The 26581-nt window shown below is 40.0% G+C and overlaps 1 protein-coding gene across 2 annotated transcripts; it reads left to right on the top strand.

The window, feature by feature from the left end:
• The first annotated feature begins 733 nt into the window (after positions 1 to 733).
• Positions 734 to 26481, top strand: LOC146681720 (radixin-like). Of its 2 annotated transcripts, none has more exons than XM_085447587.1 (15): positions 734 to 934; positions 3380 to 3473; positions 14804 to 14887; positions 15270 to 15365; positions 16268 to 16390; positions 16576 to 16727; positions 18171 to 18254; positions 18496 to 18642; positions 20014 to 20110; positions 20206 to 20369; positions 20765 to 20895; positions 21305 to 21465; positions 21631 to 21723; positions 22331 to 22567; positions 23588 to 26481. In XM_085447587.1, exons 2-15 carry the CDS (start codon positions 3462 to 3464, stop codon positions 23750 to 23752), a joined length of 1746 nt encoding a protein of 581 aa, XP_085303713.1. In that variant the 5' UTR covers positions 734 to 934; positions 3380 to 3461; the 3' UTR covers positions 23753 to 26481. The 2 variants fall into 2 exon arrangements, with proteins under 2 accessions (XP_085303713.1, XP_085303714.1); XM_085447588.1 differs by lacking the exon at positions 734 to 934 and adding an exon at positions 1361 to 1558.
• The last annotated feature ends 100 nt before the right edge of the window (positions 26482 to 26581 follow it).

The following is a 26581-nucleotide window of genomic DNA, read 5'->3' as shown; positions in this document are numbered from 1 at the left end:
ACACTGGCATAAATCATCGCTAATGCATCTCATCGCACGGTGCATGCCCCATACATTTCTTCCATCTGATCCTCGGCCACTGACAGCCATATTGTACATCTCTACAGTTAGCTGTGTCAGGTTTGCGAGGAAAACTGCAGACATGGGCGGATATTTGTGTTTTTTCTTCAAAATAAAGTTCGAGCTGAAGGGCTGAAAGCGGTCCGCAGGCTACCTAATTCTCTTACATATTTAAATTTTCTGGAAACACTTGTATGGATACATTAGGGAAAATGACTGTGGGGGGTTGATTTAGTCCCGCTATTAACTATTAATTACTGCTTCTGTGTTTAGTCATGTTTTCCTCATTAATTTTGTTGTGGTTTTCCCCTTGTTTTTGTCAGCTAACTTTAGCTATATGACAGGAAACTACAGAAACAAAAAAGGGAAAGCACATTATGTCTAGAAAAAAAAATGTACAGACTCATGCTTTAAAAAAAAACCTAATCGAACAATAGAGTAAAAATAATAAAGAAAACAATCAAACTTAAGTTTAAAACAAGTATTAAATATTCAGGATCATTGCAATGTGAAAAATGTTGGCTGTTTTATATGCAAAGGTACAGAAGATATCAAATCTAAGAGTATGTTCATGAACTGTAAACAGATGTAAACCGCCTTATGATAATATTGCCCAGTTAACTATGTAGTTTTATTTTTATAGTTAAGACCGGAAGTTGTGTTACTTTATTCTGGCTGGCTCTACAGCGACTCCCCCCCAAATCGCCTTATGGTTTAGACTTGAAGGGTTTTTCCATGTCTGCGGGAATTTATAACGGCAGACGCACTGAGAGACAAGCACCCGGAGTAAAAAGGCATTTTTCATCGTGAATATTTTGCTACAGTTGAAGATACGAGGCTCTTCTATCAAATTAAAGACAGACATCGTCCCCCGGTGAGTTGCCTCTCCCCAAAAAGAGAGGAGCTTCTCTTCAACTTTGATGCAGCGGATTTCCTCGTGTTCGACCGATTCATGTGTCACAGAAGGGCCGACTTCTGTCAAGTTGTGCCCCTTAAACTGTGTGTAAACGCACCCCACTCTGCTTTACGTAGTCTTAAGTCGGAATTTGTTAAGATATTTATTTTTATATTTATTCGTTTTAGTGGCAAGTGTGGCGAATAAATGAGGGCTAACATTTTTTAAGGCGTTAAAACTTCACGAGCGCGAGCGAGGCAACCGTCGGCTAGGCTCGTCCCATTATACGGACTACACCCACTAGCTTGATAATGTCAGCCTTTCGACGCGCAAACTTTGGGCTTCATGAAGACCATTTGGGGGGGGATCTAGTGACTAACGTTAGTGTTCATTTAAGATACATTTTTAAAATTGGGATTTGACGCCTCTGACTTATTTTTTCCGTTGTGCAACGCTTGTGTAGCCAATATTTTAGGCGTTAAATTTTGGTTATAGTTCAACGTAACGGAAGCCAACAACTCTCGGCGGGTAAAGCTAATTGCTCACAAGCTATAAGTGGGTTTCACTTTATGAGGACTACAAACGCTACAGCTCCGACGTTCAGTGGGTTTTACAAATTCTTATTTTTACATTGCACATTCTGTAAAGCAGATTACAGTTGTATATGGAAACTATCATTGTTCCTAATAATTTCTTTAATTTCCAAAACTGAGAAGAGTAGTGGTGCTAGTCGATTTGTATCCTGAACTGGCACTACAAAATAGCTGAGACTAAAATGTAATGGCTGCTAAAAGTATTTTTAAACCCATGCCAGACACCTGGCTGCTCTCCGTTTGTATTAAATGGCGTTTAGCAAGCTTATGTCAGTCGTGATGCACAGTTCTCCATTCAGTCAGGCTGGGGTGTATTATTAAACTTCACGAAGTTTAGCTTCATACCATTAAACCACACTGAAACTCCTACGTGTGATTCACACCAGAGAAACTCTTGAGTTGGATGTTTTCACTATCCTATTTAAGTTCATCATGGGTCATTACCATACTATTTCAGACTTGTGTTTCTAGTAAAGTATACCTAGTGCTGTGACACATTGCTTCACATTGTGCCTCCCCTGCTTTGTTTTCTGCAGTCCGTAGTAGAAAAAAGTAAAGCAATCTGGTTATGAATGGATGGGGTCCTCTGTAGTTCACCATCTGAAAATGATCACTATTGGATGTCAGCAAGAAAACTGTTGATTGGCATATTTCTTTGTCCTATCAGTTCTTTTGACATGAGAGTGCATGGTCTTTGTCATGTAAAACTTTTTTATTTTATGTGTCGCAGCATAATGTCTCGATTGTCTTACAGCCTTCTCTCCTCCAGAATTGTTTAAAGTAGTGTTCTCACTGCACTTCTGCAATAGTTAACATGTGTACACTTAAGAAAAGTGGTTTTGCATGTTGTGATTGAATGGAAACCGCATCACTGTGCCTATGGCTGTTTTGGGGGTTTTGTGGCTTGTTGTCATTAACAGATTTAGCAATACTATTCCTTTCAGTGTTTTTCAGTGCTTTCCTTTAGTTGTTATTTCTGTTTTTTCTAATGTACAGTTTTGTCATCCACAGGACTAAATTTAGAGCTTGACAGAATAATCTTGTTCTCATTATATTAATTTGTCACATTTAGAAAATATTGTTGGCTAAATGTAACAGATGTTTGCTGAAATTAAATGGTAGTGTTTCTTGTCAGACTGTTGAGTTACAGAATACCAAAAACAATAAAAATAAATACTGTGCTCAGACAGCAGTTGCTTAGAAGTTTTGACTTTTTGTAGAAATCAGCCTGGTTACACTGAAGCCATTTTTGCAACCCCTCCAATCAAGCTGAAACTATTGTATAAATGAATAGTGAGAAGGCCATAACTTTTATTTTAGGGTTTTTCATCCATAATAATTTTGGTGCCGTTTAAAGAGACTTGGGCCTTTTTTAAACAAAGGGAAATCACCAGGAATGTGATGAAAATATTTTTAACCATTGTTGCCATTGTTATCAAATGGCCAAAAAATAAAAGGAAAATGCTTAAGATGCTTGCGTTGACTTTATGTGACATTATATACAGTCTGGCCACCACCCACAAAGGCCTGTTTAACCCTCTAGTGCTGCATAGGTCTCTGGCTCATCCTGTGAGATCACTGGGCAAAACCCAGGCTACTTACGTACTTTACTTTATGTATATGGTTAATCGAAAAAATCAATAAGCGCAAATTCCTACAGCTAGACTGGGATGATAACGTCATGCGTCAGTGCAAATAGGTCTACATGCTTCCTTGTTCTAGATTTGGTCTTCTGTGACTGGAATCAATAGCTCTTTATAATAATGTCTCTGGTTTCACCCATGAACACTGGGGACTTATGTTACAAAATGTTTTCTTCCTTTTTTTTCAGGTCCTGTGGTAAAGGTCTTTCTGCCGTCCAGTGACGGGTTTTTCCTCTCAGCTGTTGAGTTTAATGAGGAGAGGAAGCAAAGATGCCTAAGCCGGTAAGGAACTGACAGTAAACTTCAAGCTGCTTTTGTCTACAGATTATTACAGTAATGCAGCGTTAGGGGAAGAAGCCAGAAAATCTGCTTATTTTTTTGCCACTTAAATCTGATTGTTTGATGGACATAATGTGGCTGGTTCAGGAAGTATGATATGAATCAGCCACGTGAAAGTGGCTTGTTTTTCTTCCCTGCTAGTTCTGCTCATGTAAACCGACTCTTTAGAGCTGCTTGTGAGTTGTCATAACAGTCGGCATGCTCTGCTACCAAAATCCTCATTTTGAACAATCTGGAAAGTGGCAGTTTCATCCCCACGGCTGCTCCCACTCCTCATACGCCTCTTTCAAGTAAACAACAGCCAGAGTGTGAAGTGAACTGCCTGGCCCACAGGCCTCACAACTGCAACACTGCTGCCATTGTTGCTTAAAGGGTGGAGAGAATGCCAGACTCCTAGGATTTGAACAACGCCAAAACAAAACCAATTTGATGCAGTCCCTTCATGGCTGTCTGCTTCTCACTGTTGCTGCTTTTCCATCATGAACAGACTTGGCAAGAGCAGGAAGTAGTCTGGGGATATTAAACGATGCCGAGTTATGCCACTTTTAGGTAGTCTACCCACCAATGATGCAGGTTTACTCAACACTGGACAAAGTCATGAGACAGCCGTCACCCTTATTCTAAGTGTTGACAAACTATTCATGTAGTAACTGTCAGAGAAAAGTTGACTTTCAGTTTCACTTCTGTCTTTCCGTGGTGTTTTTAATCATTTTTATCAGTGTATTTATTTAGCCAGCATTTTGGCATCCAATCAGTGCCCAACCCTGTGGTCTTCCCTGCACAGTAAGGGATTTATGGCAGGTATACTGTGTAATTTGTATTTTTAGTTGCCTAATTCGACTAAATTTGCATTCTGTGTCTTGCTTGGACAAAAATCAAAATCCAGTTGCTGAAGATTGCATCAGAAACTTTCCAAGGAAATGGCAACGAGTTCCAGGCCGCCCCACAAGTGTAACACATCTCTTGTCTGCCTCTTTAGGCAGTGGGTGTTTGTGTGTGTCCTTGGATGAGTTAGGAAGATACAAAAGAAGGACAGCCAGGCACTGATGTCATCCTTCACTTAACCCTCTCGTCCCCTGAGTCACCAGGGCAAAATCCCAAAAACGGCTTCTGGGACAGCATGCCAACTTTGCTGAGAGTGACGTTTGTGTCAAAGACAATATCTGACAGAGAAAGTGCAGCTTGTCGCAGGGAAGCGCTGACATAATAAACAGAGGAAACAAAAGCAGGGTCCACCAGACATGACCTCCTCTGGGACTAGTGTATGACATAAAAACCTTTTGGAACAGTCTCCTAAATCTGAATGTCAGTATTCATACGCAAGCTTAAAAATATTTGCAGGGGTCAGTGACAGCATTGGCTGACTTGGAAGAGAGTACATTTTCAGTCACAGGACTCTGCAGATTTTCAAAGTTTATTTTAAAACGGAAACAAATGTTTTTGTTCACAGTAAGGCTTTTACAGTCACCCATGTGGACGCCCCATTAAGTTACTTTTAGCGATAAAGTTGACACAATGTTTTTAAGAAAATGCACCAAGGCTGCAAGTGAGGTTTATGGTAATTGAAGAATCATTGATCAGTTAATATAGCTATTTTTAAATAGATGGTGATTAACTGATCATGAATCGGGTTAAGTATCCTTATACTCAGCTCTAATTGGGCGATATGAGGAACATCTAATATCACAATATTTTCTGGTCATATCACAATACATGATATATATCACGGTATGTTCAAATAACCTCCAAAAACAAATGTTATTATTCACTATATAGTTCCCAAAATTGCACTGGTATTCAAATCATTCATTAAACTTTTTTTCTACTTTAAATAGAAAAATTTAGAATGAATCGAAATATCATAACATATAAAAATTGTAAAATAAAAAATGCAATAAACTCAAATGACAGAAACACAAGTCTAGACGGTGACTAAAAAAAATGACTGACTAAGAACAGTCACGGGTATCACAGCTGGTTTATTTAACGTTTTCTTTGGTGTGTGAGGGGACGTTGACATACCGAGTTTAAAACAGTCTTAATTTTGCAGTGGATGACTTTTCAGCTGGTGGAATAAATTCATGGTAGGGCTGTTCGATATAACGATATATATTGGATGACGATATGAAAACGTCTGTCGTTTCGTTTCGTGGTGTCGCAAAATAAAATTTACGGCAATATTTTTTTCACCGTTTTAGTGGCTATATTAATTTCTTAAAGTTCTCTCTTTCTCTTATATTTAATATAACCACACTATGGACGGACAAGAGCCTGTTTTTATGCGTTGTCGTTAGCAACAACGACGATAAAACCATTGCGTGTCCGCTTGTTTATTTTCCACATAAACCTTTCAGAATAAAGCTCAAGATCCTGTTGAGACCTTTCAAAATAAACTAAATCACGTGAAAGAGTATGCAGAGTATTTACGGATGAGAAGCAAAAAGAGCCGTCAGGTGCTAAAAAATAAACAGACTCAAACGTTAGAAAAAGAAAAAAAAAGAACAGGCTTTTCCCCGCAGCACGCCGTGTAATAAATACTCACAAAGAAAACGGCGGGCGTTACAACTTATGTCTAAAAATGTATAGTTTCATGCATCGGTTAAAACATTCGACTCCATGTACACGACGCCCAGCTGGAAACACTTCACGCAAGTCGAGCTGCCTGAGATTCACAGAATTTTTTATCGGGGCGATAGATGTCTTATATCGGGATATGAGATTTTGGTCATATCGCACAGCCCTAATTCATGGTAGTTTTACAACATGTTTTGCATATTACCGCATTTTGTTCAACATCCTCCTTGTGAAATCCAAACGAAAGTGAGTCTCATTCCGTCGTTCGTCTGAAACTCCCGCTGTCATCATGTTTTGTTTTTTTTTCCCTATCTGGTAGTATATAAACAAGCATGCTTGTATGCCAGAAGATGATAAAAAATAATATTCCGGTTTGGGGAATATTACGGTGGCAATTTATACTCAATGGTTACGATAAAGCCATTTTAACCATCGTATGTGGAAAAACTTGCGATACATCGAGTATATATATATATATATATATATATATATATATATATATAATCGCCCACTCATAGTTCCACTGACACCTATATCCTACTCTTTCTGCCTGGTGTACTCTTTGTTCTGGGGGCAGGGTAGTCATGAGGGGAAAGGAAGAGGGCCCTTACTGGTTTCCTAGCTTGTAGCTGTTTTCCTGTTTGCTGAAGAGGTGGCCTGCTATATACTTTGGGGGGGCCCAGTCTACGTCAACATCCTGGCTCTGTCACAGTGAGGAGCAGAGATTTAAGAGAAAAATATAATCACACTGCTAAGGGGCTGTCAGGAGAGGAAGCAGTCAGAAGGATGGGGAATAATTTGTAAATGTGGGAAGCAGGAATTTGTGGTCCTCAAGAGATAGTCTTTAGGAATTTTAAGAGGTTGGAAAGCAAGGGGGGTTATGACAAGAGGATATATATGTATATATATATAAGTACCAAAAGCTGTAGTTCATGGTGTAGCCAGTTTGAGGCCAGCTGGAAAAAACAAGTCAGTCCTAATAGTCTTGTGTTAAATTGCCTGGAATGTATTTCACAAACTACTGAACCACTTTTCATGAAGACACCAATAACACTAACACCAGCCCCGCAAGGGCTTAGTGTATGCCTGACTGGCGGCTAGGCTTGTGATACTGTCACATACACTGGAGTATTGTAAACCCTGGAGTTGGTGCTGGAAAAACTGTGATAACAGCACTTTGAAACTTTTGGACTTTAATTGGTTGGCTTAATTAAGACTTTTGAAATTGATGCTGACCCTATTTCAATTCGAAATCCCAGTATTACAATCAAATTAAGATGAGCAGAACCAGCAAAGGAGTCTTTCATTTTTACTAATGTGTTTTCAGGCACGTTTGGCACAGATGGCAGTTATTTCTGAAACTGTGCTAGGTCAATAATAAGTAGGGTAAGGTCCAGCTTTTATTTTCCCTCTATTGTATTTTCTCAAATTTCTCACTCTTTCATACAACGAATAAATAAACAATACTTCCAACACAACATTCACCTTCTCTTCCCCCAAAGCAATAATGTTGTTGTTTGCAGGTAGTTTTGATTCCTTATCTGCTCTCACGCCTCCTTCCACTCCTCCGTTGAGAACTGCCTTACTCTGCAGGGGAGGTTAATCAGAGGGACAGACAGTTGCTCGGAGCCCAGCAGGCCAGATTAGCGGCTCTACTGATTGATGTGTGTGTCTTAAGGCCTCTCAGCAAAGCTCTTCTAAACAGCTTACAGTTACTAAACAGCTGCACATTTAACAAGGGGCCCATTTGAGTGAGAACTTGTCTTTGCAATTGAAATTGAGAGGAGGATTTAGAAACATCCCAAAATGGCATCTCCCTTTAAACAAAACACTAATGATGGAGCTCTTGGATTCTTCACAACTTGTAAACTTAACAAGATACAGTGGTAAATATTGGTGTCTGTATTATATTATAGCAGCACTCAGGTGTGCTTATTAATAGCATGTCCTCAGCAGTTAGTTAAATCACACTCTCTGTATGTGTGTTGTAATTTGACCCTCTCTGCTCTGTATTGAGCAGCCAGTCTGATCATGTGTGCTCATTAGTTTTTATAGATGAGAGCAAAAGCAGCGCAGTGCAATTGATAAAATTGTTACACTTTCAGTTATGACTAAATCATATTAATCAAAGTAAAATGATTATTGTGATATGGTCTGTTTCACAGATCATGCTCCTGCTTGTCTTTGAGTGTAGAGCAGGGCGATATGGCCAAAAATATTTATCACGATATATATTTGAAAATTTGCGATAACGATATAACTGACGATATAATTGATGCGAGACAAAATACAACTCCACAACATTACTAGTGCAAAAAGACAACCTTCCATTTATTTTCACTTAAACAAGAAGCTGGTTTTTATGTACATTAAAGCTTTATAAAAATGTAACAGTGCAAATGCAAATTCCTTGCTGAAAGTTTAACCAAAAGGCATTTCCAGTAGAAATGGGCTGACATATCCTGAGCATAACCATGTATAATATCCACTGAAGTTAAAAAGAGGTGCTTTGCAACATTAAACTGCAGTGTGCAGTACGCATTTTTCAGACCATAAGGTGCACGGGATTATAAGGCACATTAAGCGAAACAAAGCAGTCAGATAAATCAAACTTTATTAAACTCATTCTTCTTGCTTCCTCCACTTCTGTACCATTGATTCATTAATGTTGAATTCTCTGGCAGCTGCTCTATTCCCATGTTGTTGCAGTATATTAATGACTGACCTCATATTGTGGATTGATTATCTCAGTTGTTCTCCTGACTGAAGTTTGGTCCGTTTACAGCATCCTGCCATGCGACTGAATTTGTCTCCAACTATCAGGAACCTTAACGTTAACTTTTATAAGTGGAAAAGTGTTAGTGTTCGTCCTCCAGCTTCACTGTTTATGTTATGCTAACATAGCTGTGTCGCTAGCGATCACGTAGCACATCATTATATACCAGCTAGCCCAACTTCAGTAACCCTACAAACGTCACTGCTGTTTAGTTTCCTGTCTTCATTTATGTTGGAAGTGATAGCAGAGCTGTACGTTTGAATTTTTTCAGAAATCTCTCAGTCAGAACATGCAATATCATGCTTAGGTAACTAGCGAAACTAGCGTGCTAACTTCCGCTAGCTTCCTGCTAACTTCTAACTCCGTTAAATGTAATAAATTTTGTTTTCATGGATGCCTGGAAGTTAAACTTTATAGTTACACCTGGTAAAGCAGCAATGCTGATCGTTTTATTAAAGATGAAAGAATTTAGACAGTTTTTAACTCTCAGTGATGCTGCAGTGTTGTTTGACCTGAGAAATACGGGGTTTAGGACCCAGATTACTCCCAGATTTAAGAGCATCTTAGTCCGACAAATACGACAATAAGGACAGCCGCTTACATGTTCTGCAAAAAATGTGCTTTGTCGTGTATCTGACGGACAAACACCAAACCAGTTCCACATCACTGAAGTTAAACCATTTTTACAAACCAATTCTGGTTCATCTGTTTCACTCAACAATCGGCCATGTGCGTATGAAAACAAAGGCACTGCGCATGCGCGTTTTACTCATATTCTATCGCGATATTTCATTTTCCTATCGTTGCCTAACATTATACCGGTATTACCGTGAACGGTATAATATGGCCCAGCCCTATTTGAGTGCACACCTTTCCAAATTGATTCCCCGCCACGTGGTGAGGTTGTCATGTTCAGGCAACTTTCAATAAATATGAGTCAAGTTAAATATTTGTACAATTTTCCCAAAAGCTGAATTATTCTGTCAAATAATCTTGGTCTCAGTGTGGACAATAAGCATTGTGACTTTTTTGACACAACTGATTAGGTCAGCTGGTTACTCCCAGCTGATTGCTTGACTTGTATATTTGCCTGTTCTGATATCTGGAAAGTTTTCATGATTGGATTATAGATTGATTTTTGGATCTTTTTGGGGGGGTTTTTAATGGGGAAATCACAACAGTGATCACCACACTTTACTTCCAATTATATACATTTTTCAATTTTCTAGACCACTTAAGCCACTTTTGTTTTGTTTCCCCCCCTTTCTTCCTGAATAAGAAAATCTTTAGCCAACATTGTTCCACAAGATTTTGCTGTCCAACCTCAGGCAGATCTTTCTCTGTCCATCTGTGCAGAAGGACGCTGTGCACTGAGGTTAAAGCTAGTGTCAGTGTACCAGTTTATCATTTATTTCATTATTGGCTCCTCTTAACACAAGTAAAATTAGTAGTTAATATTTTTAGGTCAGTAGTAAGAAAGAGAAGTGAAAAGAAGGAATGATGAGAGTATTAGTACTTCCAGTATAACATTTACTGGAAGCTTCTAAAATCTTTCCGCTAGATGTTGGAACTGCTTCTGAGATATGTCGGGCTCCAACTGGAACTTGACTCATCAAGAGGATATCCAGTGTCATACTAATTTTAGTGTTTATGTTGTGCTTTTAGGAACTTTCAAGGCCTGTCAGTTCACATGCTTGCAAGGCATCCTCTTATGGCAGTGTGATGGAATTGAGTACCTGGATTGTTGTGTTGATTGTTGTGAATGTCCTTTTTTTGGAATTTATTCCCATTCCAGGTCTTTCCTCAAATGCCTAACACTGTCCTTTTAAGGACAGGTTGCCCAGTCAGCGTATCTTGTGTCACCAAATAGTGTTGTTTAAGGACAGGCTTGCAAAAGTCACTCCTTCAAGGCATGTCAGTTGTCAGTGTCTGATTAGCTGTGTCATTGCTTTGGCATGTTGCTGTCCCTCTTCTCCTCCCCCCCACTCTGTACGAGAGACAGGATTAACTAACCGTCTGGTCCATAAAGGATTCCACCTCTTTCCGCCCTGTGGGTTTGCTATGTTTACACACACACACACACACACACACACACACACACACGCGTAGCACAAAGGTTGGCTCTATCGTGGCTGATGGCGGGCCCCACACAAACAGAGGACAACTCGCAGTCTATTCCAGTCCTTTGGAAACTCAAACTTAGCACTACATTCTGTATAACTTTTCTTATAAAGTCACCAAGGCAGTGAAATCAACACAAAGTTTATATTCAGTGAACCATGAATAGATTATGTTGCTGTGGTTACCTTGTTTGTGGCTAGATCTGTGCACCTGCAAGAGTAGATCCAAATCTTACTTGACTAGTTAGTTACAGTTATCCAAATGCAATTGATGTTCAGTAACTGGAAGAGGTTATTGTTATACAAAGGTTATTTTATAAGGGAGATCAGATCGACAGGCACACAGAAGTAAACAGTACATCAAAAAAATCAGTGAGTGTTCTTGTTTCTTTTTCATCTTTTAAAACTCTTAACCTCAGTATGTCCACATTAGTTTGTTTTAAAATTGAGTTATCTTCAGTCTGTTACTATTGTCAGTGTTGGGGAGTAATGGAATACAAGTACCGGCGTTACGTATTTAAAATACAAAATATGAGTAACTATTCCGTTACAGTTACAGTTTAAAAATGTGGTACTCAATAAATGGATTACACAGCGGTCTTTTCCTGTTTCATATGTTAGGCTGTCCCCTCTAGTTTTGGTAATTCCACGCCAGTGGCAACCCAAACAAAACACGCATTAAGAGGCTCTAATGCCTGTGTCTCAATCTCACAGCCCATGTCACCTCTACTTGCAGCCCACATAATAACGTGAAGAAGGTGGGTTTTTGTTTTTGTTGAATTATTGTTCAAAAAATTATTTAATATGAATGCAATAGGCAAAGTGTTACAGGCATAGCCTTAAAGAATGTAGCCTCACGGGCAGTGTAGCCCAGTTGTAAGTAAGCTATTAAGACTCGACTGTACACTGTGTTCGTGTTTTCCTCGTTACAAAATACATTTTGCGGCATGTAATCTGTAGTGGAATACATTTTAAAAGTAACCTTCCCAACACCGACTATTGTTTGAAGTATCTGCATTTAAGCAAAGCCAAGCAAGGTAAAGAGCTGGATATCAGTAGCCCCTGTTTCATGTAATATTATCCTTAGTGTCTACATTGAAATGTTGACAGGGTTGTGGTGTCATAAGTAGCTTATGTTATTGGATCCCAGCCATTGGTGTCAAGTTCCCATAGTGACCCCATTCATAAAGCATCCCTGAATCCCTCCATATTCTCCTATTAAAATACTGATCTTTTAGTTTGATATTCTTATTTTTAAGTGCTCTGTGTAGATTTCACGTTTCTTATTTTTGCCTGGTTGTTGTTTTGTTCTAGCTACTAATTGGAATTTTAGAATTCTGCTCATCCCTTCAGTATTTCCTGTGTTATCCCCCCTCTTAATTCATGTTTTGGGTCATTTTTTTTGCTTTATTCTGGTAAACATGTGTTTCTGGTGTCTTCCTTCCTTGTCTTATTGTTACCCTCCTGTGCCATAATATGTAAATGGTCATCAGTGTAGTCTAGCTTCCCAAGCCAGCTGAGAGGCTCGGCAACAGTCGCCTCAAGGAAGTCGAGGTGACTGTTGTTGTGATTTAGTGCTATATAAATGAAATTGAACTGAACTGTGTTCTCAGCTTGTTGGAGTCTATTTGTTTTTTGTTTGTTTTGTTTTTTCTCTTCCCTCTCGTGATGGATTTTGTATTTTGGACTGAAAACACTTCCCCCGGTGTCAATAGAAAACTCAATGAACTGCAGCACAGACATTTCACGTTCCATAAATTTCAAGCCGCAACCACAAAAGAAGAAAAGGATGGATGTGATTTGTGAACTTATAATCTTAATTCAGTCACTAAACATAGTCAAGTCCCATTCAGAGCTTCTCTTCATGTTTCATCTGTAGTCTAGGATAGTAGTGATAAAGACTTTTCACTCCACACAATAATTTTTGAAGGCTGGATTTGAAATTTTACCTGTTTGTACAGCAATAAGCAATCTCACTGTGATTTGCATGTTTTACTGGTCTGACCCCTGGAAGTCAGTAGCACATGCTCCTTTAGTTTTTGTTGTTTAATTGTGGTTGTCAAGCAGCTTTTAGATACGTTATCGCCTAATTGTGGCAGTAGAAGCCAGAGGATTCTGCATACATATGCAAAATCCTCCTTGAATGCATCTTTAGCAACAACCAAGTAAAATTTCAGTGCAAAGCAGACTAAATTTGTGTTTTAGTGCAACAAAACATCATGCAAGATATCTATATTGTGGGCATGTCCTGCAGTATTTATTGGGTAATTAATGTGGTGATCCAGCAAGATACATTATGGGCTGAGTTCCATGTGGGGGTCCAGTTATGTGCTGGTTTCATGGATTATTCATTGCAGGGATATTGAGTGAAAAAGATGAAGGCAGGAGAGTGTGTCAAAAACAAGAGGGGAGAAAAAGGAATGCAAAGTAAGCATTCCTGAGGTTTTATATATAAGTACTGAGAGGAAAAGGATGGTTCATTCCCTCAGTTTCTTCTTCTTCTCATCTACAGCAACAACGCTGTAATTTAATGTCGAAAGGAGTATACCCCAGATCATCTCTCAAACTTCCTGTTGCGCTTCATAGCCACGCTCTTTTTTTCTTTTCTATCCTCCCTTCACGCTCTTGCTAAACTTTGCTTTTTGCACCCCGCCTCTCAGCTTGCTTCTCGTCTTCCTCTTTACTCTGTGTTTTCCTCCGTCTCTCTTCTCGTCCTGTTAACTACCACTGAGGCAATGCACGGCTCAATGTATGAGTAGGTGTGGGAGGAAGGATGTCAGATGCCACGGAGGTCAACCCTGCTCTGTTCTGTGCCATCAGCTGCTTCTAGGCCTACTGCCAGTGCTGCTTAAAGAGGAACAGCCAATGACTGAGTTTTATCCTCTGCTCCACCCCAACAGAGGTCTTTGCCTTGAAAAAGTGTGGCTTCAGAGGGTAGGATTGAAAGGATCTGACACATTGCCCACATATGGGGGAAAATGTTCTTCTATTGTCCTCTTTAGAAATTCTGCAATTTCCTGGAATATTTTTGCTCAACTGAGGAAAAGTTGGACAGCAGCACTTGACATGAGTTGTCAGTAGTACTGGTGCATACATGCAGTGCACCACATCCTGTATTCTAAGAGAACCATAACTATTGTGTGAAAAGTAAAGGTTGTATAAAAAAAATACTTTTTGCCAGTATTGCCTCAGTGTTTTGTGAGCCACCTCACTTTATCACAACCAGTATTCAACTTCCATCTGTTTAAAGTAGTGTACAGTTTTCCCTTCGTGTGAATCTCTCACTTAAGATGGTAGCACAAGTTTTCAGTAGGATTTAAATCATGAACGCAAGTGGATCAAGTTATCATTCGATTGCTTTGCTGACTAGTTTAGACTAGTGGCATAGTCAGGCACATGAGATGAAGTGTGCGCATAAAGTGCATAAATTCTTTGAATGTTGCACACTTTTTGTACAACAGTTTGAAGCAGTCTTTCAGAAGACTGGTTGATTGGATAAATATAGATAGATATGCTTTTTTTCCCACCTCCCTAGTGCTTCGTGAGTTCCTCTGACTCTCATCTGTCCGTAACACGCTTAAAAAAATTGTTCTTTAGGGATTCTTGACCTGTTCTTGCAGTTAAAGTATTTGTCCAAACTTATAGGTTTAAGTGGTATTTAACTGCCTAAAACAGGAGCAGAAAAAAGGGAATAACACGCACACATGAATAATTGCAACTTATTTTCATGTCTTCACTTGTGTAATATTTGCAAGCAAAGTGAACTTCCTCCCCTTTTTTTCTTTTTTTCCCCCCCCCCCTAGATCAATGTCCGTGTGACCACCATGGATGCAGAGTTGGAGTTTGCAATCCAGCCAAATACCACAGGAAAACAGCTGTTTGACCAGGTGAGCAAAAAAAGTATTGTGAGGACAGAAACCTGGCACGTAGGAGTGTGGGTGCTTGAGAAGTTGACACTTTGTTTCCTGTATTCTTATGCTGTCAGTCCCCACCTCCCAGCACAGGAATTTTTGGTGCCTTCAGAAAGAGTTTAGTCAGTGCCAGAATAATAAGAAATGAAATCAAAAACGCTCCCTATAACAGTTTGTTAAACAGGCAGAAGATAAATATGATTTCTTTACGTTCTAACAGTCGCCTCCCTTCTCTCTTAAATGTCTCTGCCACTTACCACAGATCACAGATTTGTACTTCTCAGACATCAAAGAAAAAACGCTATCTAAAGGAAGAATAAACTGTGAAAATCCATTTTTCTTTTTTTTTTGCTTTTAGGTGGTAAAGACTGTGGGCCTGCGAGAGGTGTGGTTCTTTGGACTACAGTATGTGGACAGTAAAGGCTACATCACATGGCTGAAACTCAATAAAAAGGTAAATATCACTTTGTTTTGTGGGAAAGTAGAAGCTTGGTCTATGTCCCTACCCTCACCTATCATCACGAGCTTTGGGTAGTGACCGAAAGAACAAGATCGCAGATACAAGTGTCGGAAATGATCTTTCTCCGAAGAATGGCTGGCCTCTCCGTTAGGGATAGGGTGAGGATTTCGGCCATCTGCGAGGGGATCAGAGTAGAGCCGCTGCTCCTCCTAATCGAAAGGAGCCAGTTGAGGTGGCTCGGGCTTCTGACTAGAATGCCTCCTGGGTGAGGTGTTCTGGGCATGTCCCACCGGGAGGAGACCCCACAGCAGAACCAGAACACAATGGAGAGATTATATTTCTCAGCTGGCCTGGGAACCCTTTGGTGTTCCCACAGAATGGCTAGAGGAGGTGGACGTGAGGTGGGGGTCTGGGCTTCTCTGTTTAGGCTGCTGCCCCCGGGACCTGGCCCCAGATAAGGGGAAGAAGATGGATTGATGGAGAAGCTTAAAAACAAAATTCTATTATTAATATTATTATTAATTTAAGCATGTGGACTTCAACTGATTTTCTTAAATTGTTTGTCGGGGTCTTTCTCTTTAGCTCTCACTTTCATGTTTCCTCCAGTGTCTGTGTCTATTGTTTGTCTGGTATTTGCCTAGAAGCAGTACTGTGGTACTGAAGCCTCAGATGTGGTCTTTCAACAGGCTTCTTCTTTCACTCACCCCAAAACAATCCCCAGTCCTAGCACCCCTGCTATTACAGTGTGTCTCTACATTTCCAAGTGTGCATTACAAAAAAAATATCCTCATGCTCAACAAGCATGTGAGCAAGACAGACAAAAGGCAGAGGCTACAGAAAAATAGTATTGAAAAATTCCAGTACATAATGGAGCTATTATTATTTTTTGAATCCAGGTGACCCAGCAAGATGTAAAGAAAGAGAGTCCTCTGCAGTTTAAGTTCAGAGCCAAGTTCTTCCCTGAAGATGTCTCAGAGGAACTAATCCAGGAGATCACCCAGAGACTCTTCTTCTTGCAGGTAACTCCACACACTCAGGACACCAACACTTTTAGCAAATAATTAGTTTTTCAGTTATTTTCAAAACCTCAAAATATCACATTTTTATGTTACTATTATCTAGCTTGCTCTGTTCTCAGCATAAGTGCTAACTAAATCTTACAGTCTTGAGTACATTTAGAGTCACGCACACATTTTTCTGCCAGGTGAAAGAGGCCATCCTGAATGATGAGAACTACTGTCCCCCAGAAACGGCTGTGTTGCTGGGTTCATACGCTGTCCAGGCCAAGTATGGAGACTATAACAAAGAGGTGCACAAGGCTGGGTACCTTACTCATGACAGACTGCTCCCTCAGAGGTAGGCATTTCACATAAAGTTTAGCATTTTTTACTAGAGATGGACCGATCCGATATTACGTATTGGTCCGATACTGACCTAAATTACTGGATCGGATATCGGAGAAAAATAAAAAATGTAATCCGATCCATTAAATATCACGAAAGCACCTCACAAAACTTGCAACACGCCGTAACTCGCCTCAGAACGTTAGCACATCGGAGCAGTATGCATCACGTGATAGAACGGCTGCGTTAAGCTTAACAAGCGACTGCCTCTTCTTGCTGCTACTTCAATCATGAAACTGCTTAATGATCAGCTGATCGGCTTTTCTGTCGGGAGTCCGTCTCTCTTGTTTGTTTTTGGCCCACTTTGCACCAGAAAGAGGAAACCAGCGGATAAACAACAGCAGCACGTTTAAGCTTGATAAGCTGTTGTTAAAATTTATTTAATATTACTTTCTACACCAGGATCTTTTTCTACGTAGCTGACGCTGGTAACTGTGCAGGGGCGGATCTAGCAAAGTTTAGCCAGGGGGGCCGATAGGGCATTAACAGGGAAAAGGGGGGCACAAAGACATACTTTTCTTTCTTATTCTCATTTAAAATGTCTAGCTTTTAATAAATAATTATCTGACAGCCAAAGTTTTAATTTGATATAAAATGAATAGAAGACAATTACTGTATATAGTAACTATTAAGTCTAATATATATATACCCTAGTAAGCTATAGTACTTTGTCCTTTGGGAAGGTACCATCCGTGCAGTCTGCAATTCTGTTGAAGAAAGATGTTGAATCTATTTAATATTTCTTGAAAAATAATTGATTTTTCTGCATTTTTTTTTTTCACACTGCATCAAATTAAGGTTGATTACGTCGATTAAGCATCATGAGGTGGAGCGTGAGGGGTGGTTCCCTATTTTTAAATTTTTTTTATTTTTGTTGTTGCTGGGAGTTGGAACCCTATTAGTTAGGTTGCTTAATATTTACGCTAAGTACTCTTTAAAATACCAGAATAGGGAGGATGGTGTAGGTTTAAGTTTATTAGATTGATCAGTATTGCTGAACTATGAAATATTTTTTTTTGCATACAGGTATAACAGAATAGCCTTAGTGTAGTTGTTTTAAACTTGAGTATGAACTTATACAAAATGCAGCAAGATATTTAAAAAAACAGTTTTGTTGATTAAAAAAACACTATCGGATTTATATCGGTATCGGACATAAAAAAGTGGTATCGTGCCATCTCTAGTTTTTACATATATATATATATATATATATATATATATATGATTCTGGTGTCAGCCAGAGTAACTGGATTTTGACTTTCATTTTTCAAAATCTATATCTTTGCCTGCTGGAGTATTTATGATTTCCTCTTTGAGGAAGCAATTCTGTGCTGTTTGACATTCCTTCAGATGAACATCAGTGTGTGTGTGTGTGTGTGTGTGTGTGTGTGTGTAGAGTCCTGGAGCAGCACAAGCTGACTAAGGAGCAATGGGAGGACAGGATACAGACCTGGCACGAAGAACACAGAGGAATGCTCAGGTGTGTGTCAGACCTTTATCATGATGAAACCCTTGTAGACATGTTTGGATTTGCCATAAAGTACCAAAGATTTAAACCCACTTAACTTAAATTCGAATGTGTGCTTTTTTTTCTTCTTCTAGAAGAAAATGTACGCTAACTGAATGCTATTGTTTTGAACATGTGATTGTGTTAAATTTCTAAACATAATATAATATAATATAATATAATATAATATAATGCCTCTTTTTCTCTACTCTAGAGAGGACTCAATGATGGAGTATCTTAAAATCGCCCAAGACTTGGAGATGTATGGAGTCAACTACTTTGAGATTAAAAACAAGAAGGGCACACAGCTATGGCTGGGCGTGGATGCTCTTGGACTCAACATCTACGAACACGAGGACAAGTAAGGAATATACATAATCCTTGGAAAAACTAATTTTCTGACTAATTCTACAGCTATTAGCCTTGTAGTGCTGATAGGTTTTTTTAATCTCAGTATGAGGCCAGCATTTTGACGTTACCAAGTGGAAGTTTTTGCATGAATCTCCTCACACAGACAAAGAGCCTCAGAGCTGCGGTTTGCAGTTGGTTGCTAAACAGCAACAGCCTTGAATAGTGAGCAGTTGGAGGCGTTACTACACAGTGTGTCACAATCATAACAACTGATAGATGTGTGTCGATGCGCCTGGTATACCTGCTGTGTTACACAGCCTCATCACAAGATCAAAACTCGTATTGAATTAAATATGAAATGGAAAAAAAACGTCAGATTTTCTAGAAGCTTAGCTGACAGGAACAACTGTGCAGCCCACTCTGGAAACATTTAGTGGGGTGCTTTTAAAAAAATAAAAATATTAATATTTATTATTATAATATTTATAATGTTTGAATCTTGAGTGTGGCATTTAATATATTTAAGAGATTTTCAACAACTTTAATGATCCAAACTTGCTGACAAAGGGTTCATATACCCAGTGGATTTTGGTTCATGGGCCCACGGAGCACATACTGTTAAACTCAAATCAATTTGATTTAATCAGACAGACCCCTCTAAAAAAGTGGTTGTTTAGATCTGATGTTGTTAGAGTTGTGATGTATTTTATGGGGGGAAATACATCACAAGTGTGTCTAGCTGTGTGACATAAATGGTAATAGGACATGCACAATGTCCAAAAAGCTTAGAGGAAGCAAAGATATTTTCGATAAGTGAGAGGTGGAGAAAGTCTCTGTGTCTCCATTGTAGTAGTCTTTCCTGTTCCCTTCTGGTCAGATTTATTTCCCCTCTTCGTGAAGGACAGATTTAATCACTACTCCTGTAGCATTTCCTCTCACTCTCTGCATCACCTTTGTTTATGTTATCTGAGGACAGCTGCCTTCCTCCTTCTCTCGTCCAGGTGACGGGTGAAGGGGAAAAAAAAAAGATGATTGCGAGATAACAGCATAGTTTTTTTTTTTTTCTCTCTGTTGGCTGCAGCTTCCTCACTGTCCTTCACTTTCTCTGTTTGTTTTCTTTTTTCTTTATTATTACCTCTTGTTCACAAAGCATCTACCTACTACTACTCGAATTAGTGTCAGCCAGTGAGCGTGACACCTGATACTGCCGCTATTCTCACACAGACCTGAAAGACGCTTCAGTGTCATCATTTCCTGTAAGCTGGTCTGTTTATACTGGGCACCATCTGCTGGCTGAATTTTATACCACGTGGTATTGGGTTACTTTTAACAGGCTGTTAAAAGTCTGCACAATTAACCAGTTTTTTGCTATTTCATCCAGATTGACACCAAAGATTGGATTCCCCTGGAGTGAGATTCGAAACATCTCTTTCAATGACAAGAAGTTTGTCATCAAACCCATCGACAAGAAAGCACCTGTGAGTGTCGCACTCAGTCCACAAATATTCATCCTTCAGCTTTATATAAATGCTTCACACGCTTCTGTTTTGCTCTCTTTTATCCATGCCTTTAGGACTTTGTGTTTTATGCCCCACGTCTGCGCATCAACAAGCGCATTTTGGCATTGTGTATGGGTAACCACGAGTTGTACATGAGGAGAAGAAAGCCCGACACCATCGAGGTGCAGCAGATGAAAGCTCAAGCCCGGGAGGAGAAGCACCACAAACAGATGGAGAGGTACTGCAGAGGGATGACTTGGCCACATACACATACTTTTTTTTTTTTTTTGTTCCATGTCATTATGCAAAGCTATGCATGGGGAGTGTGCTAGGACTTGATAACATTTGATTATCACTTTCCCATTAAAACAAATGCACAAAATTGTATCAGACCAAGGCTTACACTGATGACGAGTCACTGCTACAGCAGAGCATTTCCATTAGAGGGCAGTGTCTCCTCTGCTACACAAAAATGAGGCATGTTCATGTATTCATTCTGAAGCTTCATTTAACTTTATTCAGATCATGGTGAGAGTACTTCATCTATGTATATATACAGTATTAAAATAGATGTTTCATAGTTAAAATATACACACAAAGTGATCTGAAACAGGTAATCTGCAACCTTCTCAGGGCCCAGCTGGAGAATGAAAAGAAGAAGCGAGAGCATGCAGAGAAAGAGAAGGAAAGGATAGAGCGTGAGAAAGAAGAGCTCATGGAGAGGCTGAAACAGATTGAAGAGCAGACGATGAAAGCTCAGAGAGGTATCCCTTTTTCTTTTTCATTCTCTCATCAGTTTTCTTACTGTAGCTCTTACTTCCTCCTTCCCTCCTGTATGTCAAACTGGAGAATCTCTCTAGGGCTTTAGATCAAGACCAATTACATATTTCATTATGTTTGTGTGACCAGAATATATAAAGATTGAGCAAAGCTTTTGTGCTTTCATTTTTCTTTTCTTTCAAATTAAAAATACAAACTTATTTAGAAACCCATTTTTCAATAGTTGAAATAAGAGGAAACTTTCAAAACACAATAAGTTGCGCTCTTGCGGCTTCTGTTTTACATTAAAGTCTTCAGTTGCCATCACCAGAGTTCATTCTGAGGTTGGACTCTGAATGTTTACAACATAAATCGGAGCTTATTTATGACACGTTCGCGTCTGCTCTTCCACAGAGCTTGAGGAACAGACTCGCCGCGCCATGGAGCTCGAGCAAGAAAGAAAGAAAGCGAGGGAGGAGGCTGAGCGGCTGGAGCGAGACAGGCAAGCAGCCGAGGAGGCCAAGGCGGAGCTGGCCAGACAGGCTGTAGACCAGCAGAAGACTCAAGAGCAACTGGTGTGTGTTGTTTGACTGATGCTGGGAGCAGTGCCAGACTGTCATATGTGTATATGCTTTATGCTCCTGCACTTACAAGGCTCTGGTGTCTGTCTGATTATTTCGGATTGTTTGAAGCCATAGATTGTTCTGTATGAGTAACAGCAGGGACTGCTTTCATTGCAGGCTTCTGAACTGGCTGAATTCACAGCAAAGATCTCTCTCCTAGAAGACGCCAAGAGGAAGAAAGAGGATGAGGCCACAGAGTGGCAGCACAAGGTAACGCAGACTTCATTGATGACTTCATGCACCAGATGAGATAAACATGTGGAAAACTTTCCAACTTGTGCATGATGTGACTGAATTTTGTCCAGCAGTGGACACTGAAACAATTAAATTGGTTAATTTTTAATATTTGTCATCATAATATTTGTAAATCAAATGGTATGGACTACTACACCCACTGTGATGGAGGATTAGAGTGATCGGGAATCCTGTGTTACATGGATCCATACAGCATACCCATCGCTTGTCTTCCACATCACTCATAATCAGATGGTGTCTACATTTTGATTGGCTTCACTAAACATTTGTTAATATTTACATATTTTAAAAAGCGTGTTTTTAATTAATCTAAAAAATCTAAATCTTTCCCCAACTCCTTCCTGTAATGAGTTTCTTTTACAAATAATCGTGCAGTTTTGCATAGATGGGTCAGTTCATGATGGATGCAGATTAGGCTTAATGCCACTGTGATTATTTTTGGTCTGATGGGCTAGATCTTTAACCACAGCTGTTTTGTGTGGCATCCTTTGCTCTCACCTGTCTAGCGTGACTCTGTGAGCTGTCTGTCCTAATCTCTCCTTCCTCGTGCCTCCACCTGCAGGCTCTGTCAGCCCAGCAGGACCTGGAGAAAACCAAGGAGGAGCTGAAGACCGCCATGACAGTGGTGCCAGCGCCTCCGGGCGGTCATGCTGAGAACGAGCACGATGAACACGATGAGAACCACGCAGAGGCCAGCGCCGAGCTCTCCAATGAGGGCGTCAGTCATGTTGACCTCCGCAGCGAAGAGGCTCGCGTCACTGAAGCACAGAAGAATGAGAGGGTTAAGCAGCAGCTGCAGGTAGGAGCAAGAAGTGAAAACCTTTAGGGCAGGGTTAAAATGACAACCCGTTGTTCAGATTTAGCCTCCATAAGAAGCCTGATATTACTCTTTATCAAAACTAGTCCTATATAAAGAAATTCCACCACTGTGGTGTGCATCTTGCGCTGAAATGAAGTCTAAAGCCAAAAATTGCCAGATTAATTTTAGAGCAAACTTATATATATACAAAATAAGCTTTAGTTTCATGTAACCAAAGGAGGTTTGCGATACACAAACAAAAAATAATATCATCTCATTGTTATTTATAACAGCAGTTTTGTTGCAAAGAAGAAACACGGGCCAAGAAATGGCAGATAAGGGTAAGATGAGGCATACGTCTGTGTCCGTTCTTCTTTAAACTCCTGCTTGTCACAGGAGATGTGCTGGCTTATACTGCAGCCTGGCTTTAAAACAGACTTTCTAGAAATGAAGTAATCAGATGGATAATGTCCAACCTAATCATAGTTTTTATATTGTTAAGTAAATTCCAAAGACTGCTATGAAGCCTGGCTACTGCATAGGCCAGGACTAATACTGAAGCTAATGCAAGAAGAGTTAGAATAGTTTTACATAAAGAAAGGCAGGAACCTCACACCCAGGCCTGCACTTTGTATCGGCTTCCTCCAAAGACGACTGCTGAAGGAACAGACTTTGGTCCAACCATTGCTGATCCCTGCTTGTGTGTTGTTTTCAATACAGCAGAGACAAACACACTTTTGATTTAGTTGTCAGTGAAGACTAAAGATCACACACAGAGAACCAAAAGCTAAAGATAAGTGGCTTTGCGTCAATCAGATGTTTAGTTTTGAAATGGAGCGTGATCCCGTTTTCTCTTCCGCACACGTCCTGTTTTGTTTGTCTTGTCTGCAACGTCTGTGCCGCCCTGATCATCAGACAGTTTTCTCTCCTCTTGGCTTTAATTATTATTTTTTTGGTCGCGTCTTCTCCTCCTGTTCTTTCGCCCTCCTCAACCTGTTATCCTCTCTTCTCTTCTCATAGACATTGAGTTCAGAGTTGGCCGAAGCCAGAGACGACACCAAGAAGACCCAGAACGACGTGCTGCACGCCGAGAACGTGAAAGCAGGCCGAGACAAATACAAAACTCTGCGGCAGATCCGACAGGGCAACACGAAGCAGCGCATCGACGAGTTCGAGTGTATGTGAGAACAGCACCTCAGGGTTACCCCGCTCTCCTTAACGGCTGCTTGATTTTTTTTTTTTTTTCTTCTTCATGGACAACTGACGCTTCCGTCCTCGTAAGCCTATCGAGTCTCCCTCAACACCCCCCCAACACCCAGGCTGTCTCAAGAAATCTTCTTATCCAATTTTGCCAAAGTCCTGCTCCACTTCCTTATCTGAGTTTGGATTTCTCCCTGATGTGGAGCTGCATACACGCCACTCTGAACAAGCAAATTATCGTGTTGGAGAGATCATCTCCATCTCTTACTCGAATGGGGGAAGTGAAACTGTAAAAACCAAAAATGGAAGCAGTTGGAATTTTTTTTTTTTTTTTTTTTTTGGGTAAACATGGCCATAGAGCGATTTTGTTGTTGTTGTTTTTTTTCTTCTTTCGCTTGAAAACTTTGTATGCAAAGCTTTAGTATGATTCTATGTTTCCAGTTAAAAGATCTTCTGTCCTCTTCTTGTTTTTACGTTTCTTCCTTCTGCTTTTGTTTGACTCGTTTTATTGATGATGCCCATCCTTTTAGTTGTCTGTTGAGGCCGGGTTTAACCCCAGGTTTCCAAATAAGGACTGGAGTTTAGGGACAAATTAGGTTATTGTTTTCATTCAGTGTCAAAGCACTTCTATATTAGCATGTCAAAGCATATCACCTGGTAGATGTTCTAACACTCTCACCATCTCTAAGTCGTTAGAGAGAATTTAACTCTACTTACTAAAGTCAAACTATAGTTTAAACATGACATTTATAGATTTATACAAAAAAAGATAACACTGCAGTATTTTAATAGTGTCATTACAGGCTAAAATCAATAATTGCAATTTTTGATATAAGATATTTCTGTGAATAAAATTGAACTGACCCTCATAGGGCAAAGAGCCACCCAACTTGTCACATGGCAGGTTTTGACGAACGAATGTAGCAAAGGTAACAAAGGGAAAAACAAAATGTTTTTCTTTAAATTTACAGAAGTCATAGGATATCAACTTGTGCCACTTTGAGCTCTCGCCCTCAAGCTTAAAAGTATTGTGAATATAAGCTAATTGGTAGTGTAGGCGTTGCGTCCCAGTGTTTAATTCCCAGTCACCATAGATGGTTTTCTCTGCCTGCCAGCTCACAGAGGATCCCAGGGACCGAAAATAAGGACGGGCAGAGGAACCGCACTGCAGCCGAGCCTTTTCTCCGTCTGTCCAATGGTGTGTGTGTGTGTGTGTGTGTGGGGGGGGCTATGGAAGCTGAGGCCTGGCACCTCTCTGGCTGGGGAGCTTATGAAAACATCTGTCTCAGTTCGGGACAAATCTCTACCTCAGTAATAATAACATTGGTGACTGACAGTCAAACACTTAGGATGCTCCCTCCCTCCCAAAATAAAATTAGAAAAAAATGAACAAAAATAATTTTACTTGGTTACTGTTACATTTTGCGGCATTGCTCCCGGGCAGGCTACGTGTTGTCAGTTACTTTCTGGCTGTATTTTGGTTACGATTGCTTGAAAATATTGAGGATTCCTGTGAAATCTGGTTAGAAAAGTGTTATTTTTTACATATCAAGCTAGTTTTACACAGCAGTTTCTCCTGGCCTTGCTCAGATGTTTGTTTGGTTTTTGTTTATTGCTTTTTGTTTCCCCCCCAAAAAAAAAACTCCCAAAAAATGAGGAAGATGAGTGAACAAATGCTGCTGATAAAGGTGTGCTCTGTGCAGAGCGTAGGTCAGTCTGCCAGGGTCCATTGAAGCATTCAGGGTCTTCTTAGAAGCGGCGAGCGATGGTGGGCTCGGTCCACAGAACCACTCTGAACTCCAGAGGTTTTAAAAGGCTCTCATGAGTTAAACAAGCCCAAAATGTTGACTTCAAGGAGGCAGTTTCAGGATGTGCAGCAGAATAATGGGACTGAGATGATTTACTGGAAGCTCTTAGTGCAAACAGACCTCGCTATCATGACTCATGGAAATCAAGTAGAGGGTAGGTCAAAAATTCCCTGAACTCTTTCAATTCATATCCAACATAAGACAACAAATGGAGTCCAGCTTTTGTGGTGTGGGAAACATGTTCCAGGGTGCATTTTTGAAATGAGTAAACATTAATTTTATTTTGTTTTTGTTTTGTTTTTTTATTAACAATATGATGAATATGTTTATAGTATGTTATTGCTATACTTGACAGCTGGTGTAGGTAGTTTTTCAGGAGGGGGGGGTTTGTTTTGTTTTTAATGCCCTGGAGTTTTGACGGTAACGCATTTGTATGACATAAGCCTGTCTTTTGTGTTTAACTTCAGTGTCCATTGTTACTATTGTGTTTGCCATAGCAGGTGAAAGAAATGATCCTGCGCTTCCAGCCCATATTTTTTATTTTTTTTTTGGTAATGTGTTCAAAGACCGTAAAGCAGCAGCACGCATCGTGTATTGGCCAGCTTCACTGGAGGGGAAAACTCTTGCTGACATCTCTCCCCCCCCCCCTCCACATCGATGCTACAAGGCTTCAGTTTGACTGTTTTTCTTCACAGCAGCAGTTATTGGCGCATCTGTCCCCTCCAATGAAGCCGGTGTCTGTGATGACGCCTGCTCTGGCACCAGCTGTCATGTTTTGCTTTGCTTTTGTTTTGGAGTCCCCCCTCCTCCTCATCCTTATGTTCATGTTAGTACTCCGTAAGATAGAAGGCACACGTGGATTTTGGTCTATTTCATTGGTTCACAAATAAAAGTTTTAAATTTTCAGCATGTGTTTTGGTCACTTTGCATACTTGTGATTATATACAGTGGCACACTTGGATCAGATCAATTATTTTTAGTTGCAATGGTAATTATGTGACATTCA

Source organism: Copadichromis virginalis, linkage group LG23 (genome assembly GCF_057382275.1).
Source record: "Copadichromis virginalis isolate Kocher_CV1m ecotype Utaka linkage group LG23, C_Virginalis_male_GT1.1, whole genome shotgun sequence".
Classification (NCBI taxonomy): Eukaryota; Metazoa; Chordata; class Actinopteri; order Cichliformes; family Cichlidae; genus Copadichromis; species Copadichromis virginalis.
The sequence above is the reverse complement of the archived record's forward strand: the minus strand, read 5'-3'. Positions and strand labels throughout refer to the sequence as shown.

Coding starts and splice junctions, on each gene's coding strand:
- LOC146681720 (XM_085447587.1), top strand. Junction 14,888..15,269: donor GAAAACAGCTGTTTGACCAG/GTGAGCAAAAAA, acceptor TTTTGCTTTTAG/GTGGTAAAGACTGTGGGCCT. Junction 21,466..21,630: donor AGAAGACTCAAGAGCAACTG/GTGTGTGTTGTT, acceptor CTTTCATTGCAG/GCTTCTGAACTGGCTGAATT.